The 15,305-nt window shown below is 48.2% G+C and overlaps 1 protein-coding gene across 1 annotated transcript in view; it reads left to right on the plus strand.

Moving 5' to 3' along the window:
* Positions 1-1,486: 1,486 nt before the first annotated feature.
* The window catches only part of CPXM1 (carboxypeptidase X, M14 family member 1), a 34,089-nt gene continuing 20,270 nt past the window's right edge, over positions 1,487-15,305 (plus strand). The window contains exons 1-3 of the mRNA XM_028744342.2: positions 1,487-1,949; positions 8,423-8,506; positions 14,716-14,825. Of these exons, the coding sequence (XP_028600175.2) occupies positions 1,598-1,949; positions 8,423-8,506; positions 14,716-14,825 (546 nt within the window). The 5' untranslated portion in view covers positions 1,487-1,597. The remainder of the gene's footprint in view (positions 1,950-8,422; positions 8,507-14,715; positions 14,826-15,305) is intronic.

The raw sequence follows: 15,305 nt of genomic DNA on the forward strand, positions 1-15,305 counted from the left end.
CATGTGGTGGGAGTGCCCCAAAATCCAACTATTCTGGACAACAGCCGTATGAGAAATATGTATTAGACATCACTCCAGAATCGGCCCTACTAAACATCTTCCAAGACAATAATACACCTCTACACCACAAAGAATTCATAACCCACCTATTTTCAGCAGCCAGAAACAGCATAACCAGACACTGGAGAGACCTGTCAGGAGTAAGCATGGACCAATGGTACCAAACAGTATGAGAAACAGCCCTACTAGAAAAATTAACCAATAAACTGAAACTGACGCGGGGTCAAATAGAAGAAGACGCCTTCACCCCGGTATGGCTCCCCTTCATCACATACACAGCCCAACAAGACAATGAAAAGAATCCACCAATAGCATACAAATAATTATGCCTAACATGATCCAAAACACCCACCCACCCCACTCACACATGAAAACAAAGACCACCACAGCCAATGAATAACCACACCCTGGGCCAACCCCAACCTCTCTCACCACCAAAGCAACACAAGCGAACAGCAAAGAACCTGCACAAGCAACGCTGACACCAAACCCTACATATAGTAAGTAAAATAGAAACATCGCCACCCAACCCATCTCCCCCCCCACACACACTCCACCTCTTTCTAAAGCTCTGGTTTTCCCAGTTGTGATGTATGGAAGTGAGAGCTGGACCATAAAGAAGGCTGAACGCCGAATAATTGATGCTTCTGAATTCTGGTGCTGGAGGAGACTCTTGAGAGTCCCATGGACTGCAAGAAGATCCAACCTCTCCATTCTGAAGGAAATCAGCCCTGAGTGCTCACTGGAAGGACAGATCGTGAAGCTGAGACTCCAAGACTTTGGCCACCTCATGAGAAGAGAAGACTCCCTGGAAAAGACCCTGATGTTGGGAAAGATGGAGGGCACAAGGAGAAGGGGACGACAGAGGACGAGATGGTGGGACAATGTTCTCGAAGCTACCAGCATGAGTTTGACCAAACTGCGGGAGGCAGTGGAAGACAGGAGGGCCTGGCATGCTCTGGTCCATGGGGTCACGAAGAGGCGGACACGACTAAACGACTAAACAACAAACCACGTCTTTCCCTCTTTTCTTACTAATGTACAACAAATGAAACTGATTTGTAAAAATGTTACATGGGGGGGGGGGATACAAGAGAGAGACATTGCAAACACCATTGTAAATCAAGAAAATCTTTAATAATAACTGTGCAGGGCAGAGGAAAGTCATCCTGGATCTTTTCCTCCACGAATCTGTCCAATCCTTTTTCCAAGTTGGTGGCCTCTTGTGGGAACCAGTTCCATAGTCTTAACTACACCGTTGCATGAAGGAGGAAACCCAGAGAGGAATGCCAAGCGCGGATGAATTGGAAAATTTGGAGGAGCCGAGGGGGAGGAGGGGGCGTGGAGTGCCGAGGGTTTTTTGCGGGTCCCGGCTATTCCTGACAATGCGGTACATGTATGGAAATAAAAAGGAATGTGCAGAGGGGGAGGGAATCTGACAAAAGGGAAAGAGGGGAGCAGCATCAAAAGAGAGAGAAGGAGAAACAGAGCTTGGAGATTATAAATCTGGGAAGTGTGAAGTTTGCAGGGAGAGAAAATGCTCCGTCTCTCTCTGCCTCTCCTTGCCATCTGCCTGGCAGCTTGGGCCCCCAGCGTGGTGGATGGGGCCCCCCGCACGGCCGCCCCCACCCTCCTGCAACGCAAGCCCAGCAAGAGCCCCACCGCAGCAAGCCAGGTGACAGCAGCGCTCCCCAGGGCACCTTCCACCTCACCTGTGCCCTCCAGGAGAAAGCAGGTGGGGGGAACAGCCCGTCCAGAGCTCACCTCACCTGCTAACCTCAGGACCACAGTCACACCTGGCAGACAGGGCAAGGAAGCGCCCTTTGCTACCACCAGCCAAGCCCAGAAGACCAGGGTGGCCACGGAGAAGCCGGTTCTTGGGAAGAAAGGTACGGGTATTCATTGCCTCTTTACGCACAGGGGGGGGGGGGGTCTTTCTGAAAGGGAGATTGTGGGTGCGCTGAGAAGTTTGTTGGGTGCAAGGTTTGGAAGTCAGGCGATGGACCGCGCCACTGCAAGGATTTTGCAAAGACACCGGAGTTTTCTCAAAGTCCAGCGGACAGTTTGAGGGTGCAGAGCTTCCTCTTGGGAGATTTATGTAACTGGTCTTTGTTGGTGAGCCGCCCCCAGCAAGGAAAATGAAAAGCTGGTTAGAATCCAGCTTTCTGGAATTATCATCACTCTGCCGCAACATCCGGGAGGAGCCCAGAGAACGTGTGAATGGCTGTTTGGGTGTCAGAAAGGGTCCCCCTGGCCGTGTCAGATGATCTCCTTGTAAATGCAAGGGTAGGGTCGTTCGCAGGTTAGGGTTTACCTGTGTCGAGCTCCGTGTTGGGAAACAACATCCTAGAACTGTAGAGCTGGGGGGGACGGACCCCCAAAGGTTCTCTAGTCCAACCCCCTGCGAGAATTAATTTCTACACAGGGTTCAGGCCAGAGATACTAGCTGTACAGCTTGTCACCCAAGTGCCACAGGAGAACGTTGGGTTAAAATTAAGAGGCACAGAACCATAGAATTGTAAAGTTGGACGGAACACAGTGCAGGAATCAAAGAATCCCTGGCAGATGGCCATCGCATCTCTTGTTCAAAAACCTCCAGCGAAGGAGAGCTTGCCATCTTCATAGGGAGTCCGTCCCACTGTCAAAAGTGTGAAGCAAATGACTGTGTGTGTGTGTGTGTGTGTGTGTGTGTGTGTGTAGCTGAGATGGCTCAGTCGGTAGGGCGGGAGACTCTTAATCTCAGGGTCGTGGGTTCGAATCCCCACGTTGGGCAAAAGATTCCTGCATTGCAGGGGGTTGAGCTAGATGACCCTTGGGTCCCTTCCAACTGTATGATTATCGCTCTCAGTGTGTGTGGATTGTCACCTTTCCCCTGGCTCCTGGTGTGCCTTTTTTGTGGTGTGCATTGTGCTTGGGAGAAAGGGGAATGAATGTTTTGCCATCCTTAGGGGGCCTCATGCGCAAGCTCTGCAGGGCTGGACGTCAATCCTGCGAGGGTGAGGCGTTGGGAGGCTTACATTGTGCAGCGCTAGGCAATCCCATTTACTTATCTATTTTGAGTACGGAACGTGCTGCCATTTGATGCAAATAGTTCCAGTTCTGGTAATGACACACACAAAGTAACAGGCCGTATGTAACCGTATAACTTCTATTTCAAAAACAATTCAACATAGCATGTCACAATATGTAATTCCATAGACCACATTATCATATGAGCGGAACATATTCTGAGTACAGTGGTACCTCGGGTTAAGTACTTAATTCATTCCAGAGGTCCGTTCTTAACCTGAAACTGTTCTTAACCTGAAGCACCACTTTAGCTAATGGGACCTCCTGCTGCCACCGCGCCGCTACTGCACGATTTCTGTTCTCATTCTGAAGCAAAGTTCTTAACCCAAGGTACTATTTCTGGGTTAGCGGAGTCTGTAACCTGAAACATATGTAACCTGAAGCGTATGTAACCCGAGGTACCACTGTAATTAAAGTCCAGCGGACTGATCAGGAGTCTATTCAGTTCTTATATTAGCAATAACCACGATGCGGAATGCTTATATCAATCTTGTAGTGTTCCACGTGTCGATGCTTTTGAGAATTCTAGCATTCCTTGTAAGTATCAGATGAAAAACTTGAAAGTACAGTGGTACCCCACAAGACGAACGCCTCGCAAGACGGAAAACCCGCTAGACGAAAGGGTTTTCCGTTTTGGAGGCGCTTCGCAAAACGAATTTCCCTATGGGCTTGCTTCGCAAGACGAAAGCCCATAGGGAAATCTCCGGGACAGCGGGGAAGCGCAGCGCGTCTTCCCCACTGTCCTCGGAACTCCTCCCGCCGCCCGGCTTCGGAACCAAGCTCCGATGCCGGGCGGCGGGGCGGGGACGCCTCCTCCCGCCGCCCAGCATCGGAACCAAGCTCCGATGCCGGGCGGCGGGGCCGCGAAGCCTGGGCGCGCTGATCTCAGCGCGCGCAGGCTTCGGCATGCTGGCAACTCTCCGCAAGCAGCGGGAGCGCTCCCGCTGCTTGCGGAGAGGTCCGCGAAGCCTGTCCAGGACAGCTTTTGAAGGGGGGGGAGCAAAGACTTTCGCCCCCCGCCCGCCTTCAGAAGAGGTCCAGGACCTCTTCTGAAGGCGGGCGGGGGGCGAAAGTCTTTGCTCCCCCCTGCCTGCCTTCAAAAGCCATCCGAGACAGCGGAGAAACGCGCTGCCTTTCTTCGCTCTCCCGGGAAGGCAGGCAGGGGGGAGCAAAGACTTTCACCCCCGCCCGCCTTCAGAAGAGGTCCAGGACCTCTTCTGAAGGCGGGCGGGGGGCGAAAATCTTTGTCCCCCCTGCCTGCCTTCCCAGGGGCTTTTAAATCGCCCCGGACAGCGGAGAAGTCCTCCGCTGTCCCGGGGCGATTTTAAAATGCCGCCCGCCAGCATTTTAAGATTGCCCCGGACAGCGGAGAAGTCCTCCGCTGTCCCGGGGTTTTTTAAAATGCTGGGGGTGGGAAGAAAAGCCCTTGTCCCCCCCCCCCCCAGCCTTCAGAAGAGGTCGGGGGACAGACTGTCCCCGGACCTGGTCTGAAGGCAGTTTCCCTAGGAACGCATTAATTGATTTTCAATGCATTCCTATGGGAAACCGTGCATCGCAAGACGAAAAACTCGCAAGACGAAGAGACTTGCGGAACGAATTAATTTCGTCTTGCGAGGCACCACTGTATGGCACATGCAGAAAATAAGACAAGGATTCCAGGATAATTCCTTGTTTCGCCCAACCAGGCTTCGTCAGCTGTGCATACTCTGGGTTATATAAACGAACATAATGTAATGTAATTTTATGCAAAATTAAGTAACATAACATAAACATTAAACAATAGATTTACATACCATATTCTTGTATACCACAAACATGGAACATAATGGATTCAGTCATCACAATAACTGACCAGAAGCTTCTTTATATAAAGAGTTCCTCACATGATGAGAGCTTTGCGTTGTTACGCTGAGGGATAAGGTCTGTGTCTTGTGATGAAGGGAGAGTGTCTTGTTGTGGTGGTCAAAGTGTTGTCTGGATGGTACTTTGCTACCGGGAGGGAATTGCGGTGTGCAAAACCAGTGTCGAGTTTTGCAGACCTTAGTTGGGCATTTTGCAATTCTGGGTCATGGCACGTGCCGTGTGGTGTGTTTTGCAGTGTAACCACACTGGCCTGTGTTGTTTTGCAGCGTCATTCACATATATTTGCGTTCAACCGCTAACCGTTTCCGCGTGTCCTGCGCTTTATGGACCTCTGTGACACTGTTTGCACTTCATTCATCTATATTTACAAGAATATTTACAGACCTCTCTTCCATGTAAAAAAAGCCATAAGCCACGCCGTATATTGAAGAGTTATAAACAAACATTAAATTCACCATTGGGGAAGGATGTCTTCTGAATTGCCTGGAGGAACAGAAGCATTTTCAACGGTGTTTAAAATTGGGCGCAGAAGTTGCCCGCTGCATCTCCAGTGGCAGAGAGTTCTACAGGACTGGGTCAATTGCACTAAAGCCCTTGTTTTTCAGTGTTGTCAAACGAGCCTCACCAATGATGTTAATGTATTGGCATGACCAGCATGCCTTTATGGTGTTACGCAAGGGGTCTCCGTGTTATGTGGGGCACCTTTGCACAAACCACAGGCGGCTTTGCAGTGTTTTAAGCTGACCTACCTACTGCTTGCTTTGCAAATCCTGGTGCTGCTAGGAGGGGGTGGGTCGTGGCAGGCCGCCCGGCTGCACAGACCGCCAAGAGCTGCAGGCATCCCGGTGCCAGGGGATGCCACCCTTCTGCTGACTCTGCATTTGCAAACTTGGCATGAGAACAGAAGGCGAAGCTGCCACAAGGAGGCTTCTGATGTAGCAGCTGCTACCCTCCACGCCTGCAAGCTGCCTTACACTGATCCATTGGCCTATCTAGCCCAATAATGTCTACACTGACTGGCAGTGGTTTTTCAGACAGGAAGATACTGGGCATTGAACCTGGCACCTTCTGCATGCAGAGCAAATGATCTACCACTGACGTACCCTCTGAGTGCCCCCATTTTCCAGGAATTACAGAAGCCATCCCAGTTTCTGACTTGATCCCATATATATGACCCTAAATATTTTTTTTCATATGCAAAACAGACATGGGCGTAGCCAGGAGCGGGGGGGGGCAGCTGCCTTCCCCAAATCAAATAAATAAATAAAAATACTTATGTATTTTTCGCTCCATAAGACACACCTGACCATAAGACGCACCTAGTTTTTAGAGGAGGAAAACAAGAAAAAATATATATTCTGAACGAAACAGTGGATGTATGATTTTTGTGGTTCATGCTGTGGCCACAGACATGTGATTTGACGGTGATTTTGGGGTAGCCCAATGCAATAATCCTGAGGATCCATGTGGATCCGTGCTTTGTAACCACATTTTTGCGCCATTGCAGCCCCACGAAACAGTGGATGAGTGATTTTTTGGTGCAGGCTATAGCCATGGACATGCTATGTGATCTGATGGTGAATTTGGGGTGACCCAATGCAAAAATCCTGAGAATCCATGTGGATCCGTGCTTTGTAACCACATTTTTGCGCCATTGCGGCCCCACGAAACAGTGGATGCGTGAATTTTTTGGTAACTAACTGACCAACTGTGTCACAGAAGGGAGGCTGCATTCCTCGAAAGGCTTTCTTCCCTGTCTGATAGCTGGCTGGCTGGCTGGCTCTCTCCGCTCCAGGCTCCCACGCCGCGCCTGGTGCTGCGGATGCAAGCTGGCTTCCTTGCTTCGCTTCGCCTCTCCGAAGGGGGTTGGTTGAAGGAAAGCGGCTGGATCTGATGGAGCTGAGCCAGAGAGCTGAGCTTGCACAGAGCAGGCACTGTTTGTGGGGGCCTCCTGCATCCTGTTCCACAGCGTGGGGCTGCAGGGCTGCTGGGGGTGTGGGAGGGAAGGTTTTGCCAAAGGAAGAAAGGAAACCCTTTTCATTCGCATGCATGCAAGGGGGAAAACTTCCTGCACAGGATTTCAAGGTTCCACACTTACGCAGGAAGAACCAGCTGCAAAAATATATAGTATTTTGGGGGGGACAGGACACTCCTGGCTTGACGGCAGGACGTGGGAAAAGGATTGAGGGGTTTTAGTAGACCACAAGCTAAACATGAGTCAGCTGTGTGATGCAGCAGCAAAAAAAGCTAATGGTATTCTAGACAGCATCAACAGAGGTTTAGGATCCAGATCAAGGGAAGTAATGTTGTTGTTTGTTGTTTACTCGTGTCCGACTCTTCATTACCCCCTGGACCAAAGCACCCCAGGCACTCCTGTCTTCCACTGCCTCCCGCAGTTTGCTCCAAACTCATGCTGGTAGCTTCAAGAACACTGTCCCACCATCTCGTCCTCTGTCATCCACTTCTCCTTGCGCCCTCCATCTTTCCCAACATCAGGGTCTTTTCCAGGGAGTCTTCTCTTCTCATGAGGTGGCCAAAGTCTTGGAGCCTCAGCTTCAGGATCTGTCCTTCCAGTGAGCACTCAGGGCTGAGTTTCTTCAGAATGGAGAGGTTTGATCTTCTTGCAGTCTGTTCCAGAAGTCTGTTTGACTTCTGACATGTTCGAAAACCAAGGTGTAGGTTCTGATTGGTGCATGCTCCCCAGAAACAATAGCAGATAACCACATCGGATGTTCGGCTTCTGAAAAACGTTCCAAAACCAGAACACTTACTTCCGGGTTTTTGGTGTTTAAGAACCAAGGTGTTTGAGTACCAAGATACCACTGTATATGAAGCCCTTAACAACCTAGAGCCAGTTTACCTGTGTGATCGCTTTGCCCAGCATGTGCCCACAGTGCTACTCCAATCACCAAAAGGAGCCACTTCCTACCCATTCCACATTGGCAAGAATTCAATACTTTAAAGTGTGGCAGCACCTAGGGAACTCCCTGCCACTTGATATCAGGCAGGTACCTTCACTGTATCCTTTTCGGTGCCTGCTAAAGACATCCTTATTTTGGTAAACCAGTCCAGATGTTTAAAAAGTCGGTGTGAGTTTTAAACTCTTTTTAGCCCCTTGTTATTTCAACTTAAATTGCTGCTCTTATATTTCTTCTTATTGATAATGTCGTTTTATCTTTTTTTTTGTAAACTGTTCTGAGAGATGGTTTCTGTCTTTTTTCTTCTTTTTCTACAATGAAGCAGTGCATAAATATTTTGAACTACTACTAATAATAATAATAAAATTTTATTTATACCCCGCCCTTCCTGGTTTAAAAACTGGGCTCAGGGTGGCTAACAGGAAATATAAAACATTGATTAAAATGTGACTTAAAAACAGCATAAATCAGCAACTAAACAAACAAAAACGTATGGCTTTGTCTTTCTCCAGTTGTGAAGAAGGTTGTGAAGAAGAAGGTGGTGAAGAAGAAAGTCAAACTTTCCCCCCAGGAAAGAGCTGCCAAAGAAGCCTCAGGTAAGCCATCTGCCATGGATGCTTTAGTTGAGATTCCTGTATTGCAGGGGGTTAGACTAGATTGTTAGCGGAGAAAACTGAGGGCTCCCTTGGAAAAAAAACAAGGACACCAGCCAGGAATACCAGAGCAAAACAGCAGCCAGTAGGCTTGGCCTTTATTGAAGACTGTCACCACAGGACTCCCACCTGCCACCAGGTGGAACAAGATGGAAGCCCCAAACAAAAGAGCCCCCAAACTTTTATTAGCTGCTAATCCCCATGTTGGGACGCAGGTGGCGCTGTGGGTTAAACCACAGAGCCTAGGACTTGCCGATCAGAAGGTCGGCGGTTCGAATCCCCGCCACGGGGTGAGCTCCCATTGCTGGGTCCCTGCTCCTGCCAACTTAGCAGTTCGAAAGCACGTCAAAGTGCAAGTAGTTAAATATGTACCTCTCCGGCAGGAAGGTAAACGGCATTTCCATGCGCTGCTCTGGTTTGCCAGAAGCAGCTTAGTCATGCTGGCCACATGTCTCGGAAGCTGTCTGAGCATCCTAGACCCTGTTCCATGGTTCTCCTTGACCTCCACTAAACACCCATCAAGTGTAACAAAAAAGATATTTACATTTCCCTGTTTCCCAGCCAAATTAATCACACCCTTTTGTCTTCATCTGGGTTTGTTATTTCTGGAATGTTTCTTATGTCTGGAACTCAGGTATCAGGATGCCAGGGATTATCACTCAGGCAGAGGGGCAGCTGAGTAGCTGAGCTCACATGTCTATATCAATTTCTGAAGTTTTCCCTGTAAGCCAGTACATAGATACATTGATCAGTGAATTCTTACATTTGGTATCGTGCAGCAGAGGCCCTTTGAACAGATAGGAAGAAACTGTGATGAAGTGTTTTGTGAGGACAAATCACAAAAGTCAAAAAAGCGATTGTGCTGATTTTGGAAGTGGGCTGCATGTGCATGATATCTGCTGGAGGGGCAAACACCCTCCCACCCCCAACCTATACTTCCAAATTCCTGCAACATAGTTTCTAGCCCTTTTTCCAGAGCAGCCACAAGGCCAACGGCTGCGGCTTGTTGGTGGAGCCCAGAACCTCACGCAACACAAATCCTGCGCATATAGGTCAGGCAAACAGACTCCCACCTGAACATACTCAACACACATCCATAGAAAACAGCAGCTGTCCCTTTAGGGCACCCTGGCAAATGCATTTGCCCTGACTTTAAAACTTCTTACATAAAGGTGTCTTTGGATTTCCTAAGGGCTCAGGCTCCCTCCAGTTACCCTTGGAAAGCCGGCTCTGTTATTCTTTGCCCCGGGGAGGTTTGGAGGCTTTGTTTGGCATTGAGAGCTCATGTGTGTTTGGCCGTGCCAGGCGAAACACTGGCAGGGAATGCACCCTCCCTGCTCCCTGGCATCGCCTCTGTAGATGTGCACATGCCAAGTTGGCCAGGAAAGGGGAAGGGTTCTTGCTGAGCTCGGAGCAAAGAGAAAAGGGACCATTCACACAACCCCAAGACACCCATGTCAGGGTAGAAATTTGTTGTTGTTGTTTAGTCGTTTAGTCGTGTCCGACTCTTCGTGACCCCCTGGACCAGAGCACGCCAGGCACTCCTGTCTTCCACTGCCTCCCACAGTTTGGTCATGCTGGTAGTTTCGAAAACACTATCCAACCATCTCGTCCTCTGTCGTCCCCTTCTCCTTGCGCCCTCCATCTTTCCCAGCATCAGGGTCTTTTCCAGGGAGTCTTCTCTTCTCATGAGGAGGCCAAAGTCTTGGAGCCTCAGCTTCAGGATCTGTCCTTCCAGTGAGCACTCAGGGCTGATTTCCTTCAGAATGGAGAGGGTGGATCTTCTTGCAGTCCATGGGACTCTCAAGAGTCTCCTCCAGCACCAGAATTCAAAAGCATCAATTCTTCGGCAATCAGCCTTCTTTATGGTCCTCACTTCCATGCATCACTACTGGGAAAACCATAGCTTGAACTACACGGACCTTTGTTGGCAAGGTGATGTCTCTGCTTTTTAAGACATCACCTTGCCAACAAAGGTCCGTATAGTTCAAGCTATGGTTTTCCCAGTAGTGAGGTATGGAAGTGAGAGCTGGACCATAATTAGGCCCCGAAACAGACTTTGGATATGCCTGCTGCAGAGGAATATTTGAAGTCACTGGAAGAGTCAAAATACCTAGCTTCAGGATTGCTCTCCTGTACTATTTCAGACACGTGGTTTATGTGTTTGCCTTGTAACTTTATGAACATATCATTTATATATATGAGACCTTAGAACTCCTATAGCAGATGCGGGGACAGACGGACGACAAGGCTCCTGCGCCTTTAAGAGTTGCGCAACACCCAGAGCTGTGCATGGCTTTGCCCAAGGAACATCGGCTCATGTGACTGGGCTGGTCAGGGTGCAGGATTCCTTGCCAGCTGGAAAGGTCAGCTGACTGCACAATTGGCTCCGAGCGCAGACTGTGCGGCAGAATTTGGATTTCATTTTATCGGTGGCAGAGGCAGAGTGGGAATGGGGGAGGAGAGAGGGGTGCGTGAAACTATTTCCCCTCCGGTTTTGGCATTTGGAAGAGATTCAGAAAAGGGGGAAAGTTTCAACGTTTTGAGGCTTTTCAGTTTGGAGAAAACGCGAGTGAGAGGTGAAATAGAATAAGAGAAAAGTTAGTATAACTTTTAAAAGTGCCACGTGAGCGAGATGAATAAACACCCAGCAATAAAAGATAATGGGAGAGGATTTAACCCAGCAAATTATTTGTCAAAATTACGAATACCTACCTAAATACAGACGGTCACTTACCCTCTCTAGATTCACCGTGCTGCCATCTGCCTTATTGCAGGGCAGATTTGAGGGTAAACCATATGCGGAACGAGTCTGCCCCTGCGGCTTGATGGAGGTAGAAACTGTCTCTCATGCCTTGTTACGCTGCCGTTCCTACGGGGATATACACTTCATATTTATTATCCCTGCTATACAAAAATCTCCAAATGAATCCAAACTTCAATGTCTAAAATCCCTGGTAGAGGACAAGGCTCCTGAGATCACATTAAAGGTAAAGGTACCCCTGCCCGTACGGGCCAGTCTTGCCAGACTCTGGGGTTGTGCACCCATCTCACTCAAGAGGCCAGGGGCCAGCGCTGTCCAGAGACACTTCCAGGTCACGTGGCCAGCGTGACATCGCTGCTCTGGCGAGCCAGAGCCGCACACGGAAACGCCGTTTACCTTCCCGCTAGTAAACGGTCCCTATTTATCTACTTGCACCCGGGGGTGCTTTCGAACTGCTAGGTTGGCAGGCGCTGGGACCGAGCAACGGGAGCGCACCCCGCCGCGGGGATTCGAACCGCCGACCTTTCGATCGGCAAGCCCTAGGCGCTGAGGCTTTTACCCACAGCGCCACCCACGTCCAAGATCACATTAAGGGTAGCCAAATTCTGTGTGATTGCCATAAAACTTAGCAAGCTGTGCTATCATAATGAAAAAAGGTTTTAAATGATAATTTTAGGTTATATGTTAGTGACTAAGTTTTAATTTATATAGTTTTTAACTGTTGCTATATCTGTAGTGTCCCTGTTATACCTAATTGCAAATTCAAATGTATCCCGTTTGTGTTTTATGACTTCCTTGATATTGTATGTGGGCTGGAACTGGTCTGTGACCGAAATAATAAAATTCATTCAACTTTTAAAAGTCATTTGTAATAAGATGAAGAAGATTTTAAAATTGGATTATTAAGTATATAAGGTTTTATGGACGTGCATGAGCAAGTATATAATAATGGAACCAAGAGGGGGAGTGGAGGGAAGTCGACCAAAAAATTATGGTTTAATTTGGTTATGATCCCCCCCCCACCCCGGTTTTTCTTCTTCTTCTTCTTCATTTTGTTATATTTGGAAAATCAAAAAAAATAGGAAAATCAAGACTTTGGCCACCTCATGAGAAGAGAAGACTCCCTGGAAAAGAGTGCCTGGCATGCTCTGGTCTATGGGGTCATGAAGAATCGGACACGACTAAACAACTACAACAATCCCTCAACAACTTCAATCCTAAAAAAAAGCTCAACAACTTTGGTGTAAAATCATAAAAATCAATCCTAAAAACAGGTTAATAACTTTGGTCAGCCCTTTGGTCTGCCTTCACGGACCTTCACTTCATCAAATCTGGACCTCTTTAAAAAAAGTTTGGACACCACTGCGAATGGGGAGGCAAATGGGGAAAGCCTTCCCATTGTCTTTTTGCTCACAAATCCTGTCTCAAGGGTGTATTTGTGTGAGTATTTATCATCTTGGCCAGGCTGCCCAGGTACTGCAATCAGTGACCATTTTCAGGTATCCTGGCAGGCAGGATTTCTGTTGTAGACCTTCTGTGATATATGTATGATGTTTTGAGGGGGTGGTCTTGGGCTACAGGGTGGGCAGTTTCGAAAGTCTATATAAGGGCTTGCACACCATTGTTTGGGGTTCCTCTCCTCCCTCCCTGAGTGGGGTGAGGGGTGACCCTGTTGCAACAGTTAATAAAGATCAGGCTTACTAGCTGCTTTGCTTCTCAATATTCTCTGGTTGGCCTCTGTTATTTTCTCCTACCAATAGAGAACCCACTTAAGGACTCTGTAGGGGCTCTTAGATAACCCATAAGGGAAAAGGAGAGGGTTTTTTCTATAACACATCCATGCACACTCACACCCCAAATCCTGGCCCCCAATGTGCCTCTTGATTGCGTCAGTCTGCTTGTTCTGCACAATAATCTCCTGGCTGCTGTGGGGAAGCGCAAGGAGGGGGGAGAGACCCACTTTCAAAGAGTGCGGTCAGACTTCTCATCGGCTTAAGCCTAGGCTGTGCTCTGGTGCTTTTGACTCATCCAAGAGACTCATAGAAGAAACAGCAGTGCGGTTTCGGCAGCCCCTTACAATTGCAGGCTCCCACAGAGACAGGCAGGAGCAAACCCCTCTGCTCAATTTCTTTTGCATGGGCTTGGATTTCAACTTATTTCTCTTCCCCGTGGAGAGACATCCTCTGTACCAATTGCAGACACTGGCCTGTGAGCGCTCCAATTGGAGAACGGCCTTTACCAAAGGTGTCATGGGTTTCGAAGACACTCGAACTCAGGACGAAAGGGAGAAACGTGCTAAGAGGAAGGCACGCTTGACAAATCCTCACTGTGATCAACTCCCTCTTGGAAACCAATGTCCCCACTGTGGAAGGACGTGTGGATCCAGAATTGGCCTCCACAGTCACTTACGGACTTACTGTTAAGACCATGTTTATGGAAGACTAGATAGATAGATAGATGATAGATAGATAGATAGATAGATAGATAGATAGATAGATAGATAGATAGATAGATAGATATAGAGAGATAGAGAGATAGAGAGATAGATAGATAGATAGATAGATAGATAGATAGATAGATAGATGATAGATAGATAGATGATAGGTAGGTAGGTAGATAGGTAGATAGACACACACACACATATATAATTTTATTAGTTTTTTAACATATCATTTCAACAGTAATTAAACATACTTTTACATCTTATTCAATTTTTTTGACTTCCATCAGTCCTGTCTGAAAAATTTCCAATCTAATCTCTCAGTATGCATTTCTTATTTTCCCTGTTACATTTCAAACTCATAACCAATATCTCTATCTTTTCCTACTTTGTAACACTTCATATATTTCTCCTTACAAAACTTCTTGTAGTCCTACTAGCGTAATTTGTTGATTGCAGTTGCTCTTCAAATAATTCATATACTTCTTCCGATCTTCTGTAAATCTCTGGTCCCGCAGGCTTCGAATCCTTCCTGTCATTTTGTCCAATTCTGCATAGTCCATTAATTTCATCTGCCATTCTTCCTTCATCGGAATTTCTTCTTGCTTCCATTTCTGGGCTAACAATACTCTATGGAAGACAGTCTTACTCAGCTATGAGTGATCGCCAAAGAAGAAGAAGACGACACACCAAACATTTATAGCACATCAATGCCCTCCTGCAAAGAATCCTGGGAACTGTGGAAAACCCTTCACAGAGTTACCATTCCTAGCGCCATCAACAGACCACAGTTCCCAAGATATGTTTGGCATCTAGCAGGCACCAGCAAAGGGGAATCGTTGGGGAGAAAACCTCATATCTTGAGAATTTTGTTGATTTCCTCCCCCCTCTCTCTGTCTGTCTCCCATCTCACTCTCCTCCTCCTCTTCCTCTCCCATTTCTAACCAGAATGCCCCCCGCTGGGCCTCGAGTCTCTGAGGGTGAAGGACTACCAGCTCCGGGCTTCTAGCTACAAGCGAATGGGCCTCGGACCCCATCGTGGGAGACTCAACATACAGGTGAACACACACAGCTTGCAGTGCCCTCATCCACCAACAGGAGGAGCTGTTGGGAGGACAGCAGGTGGGCTGGGTGCAGGACTCTGGCTTGTGACATCACTGATCGCAGGAGGGCAAAGTTGCTCTTGTGTTTGGGTCAGGGGTGTAGCATGGCCCCAGGCGCACAATTTTTGAGCGGGCACAAACCAGGTGCCCCCACACACCTGGTGCTCCTCCCCACCCACCAAGGGCCGTGTCGGCTAGCCGGACTCCCTCATGTGCAGGCAGGCAGGAGAAACAGAATAGAATAGAATTTATTATTTGTACCCCTCCCCTCTGGGCGGCTTCCAACAAAGTATTAAAATACAATAGTCTGTTAAACATTAAAAGCTTCCCTAAACAGGGCTGCCTTCAGATGTCTTATAAAAGTCTGGTAGTTGTTGTTCTCTTTGACATCTGGTGGGAGGGCGTTCCACAGGGTGGGCGCCACTACCGAGAAGG

This window comes from Podarcis muralis, chromosome 9 (assembly GCF_964188315.1).
Source record: "Podarcis muralis chromosome 9, rPodMur119.hap1.1, whole genome shotgun sequence".
Lineage (NCBI taxonomy): Eukaryota > Metazoa > Chordata > Lepidosauria > Squamata > Lacertidae > Podarcis > Podarcis muralis.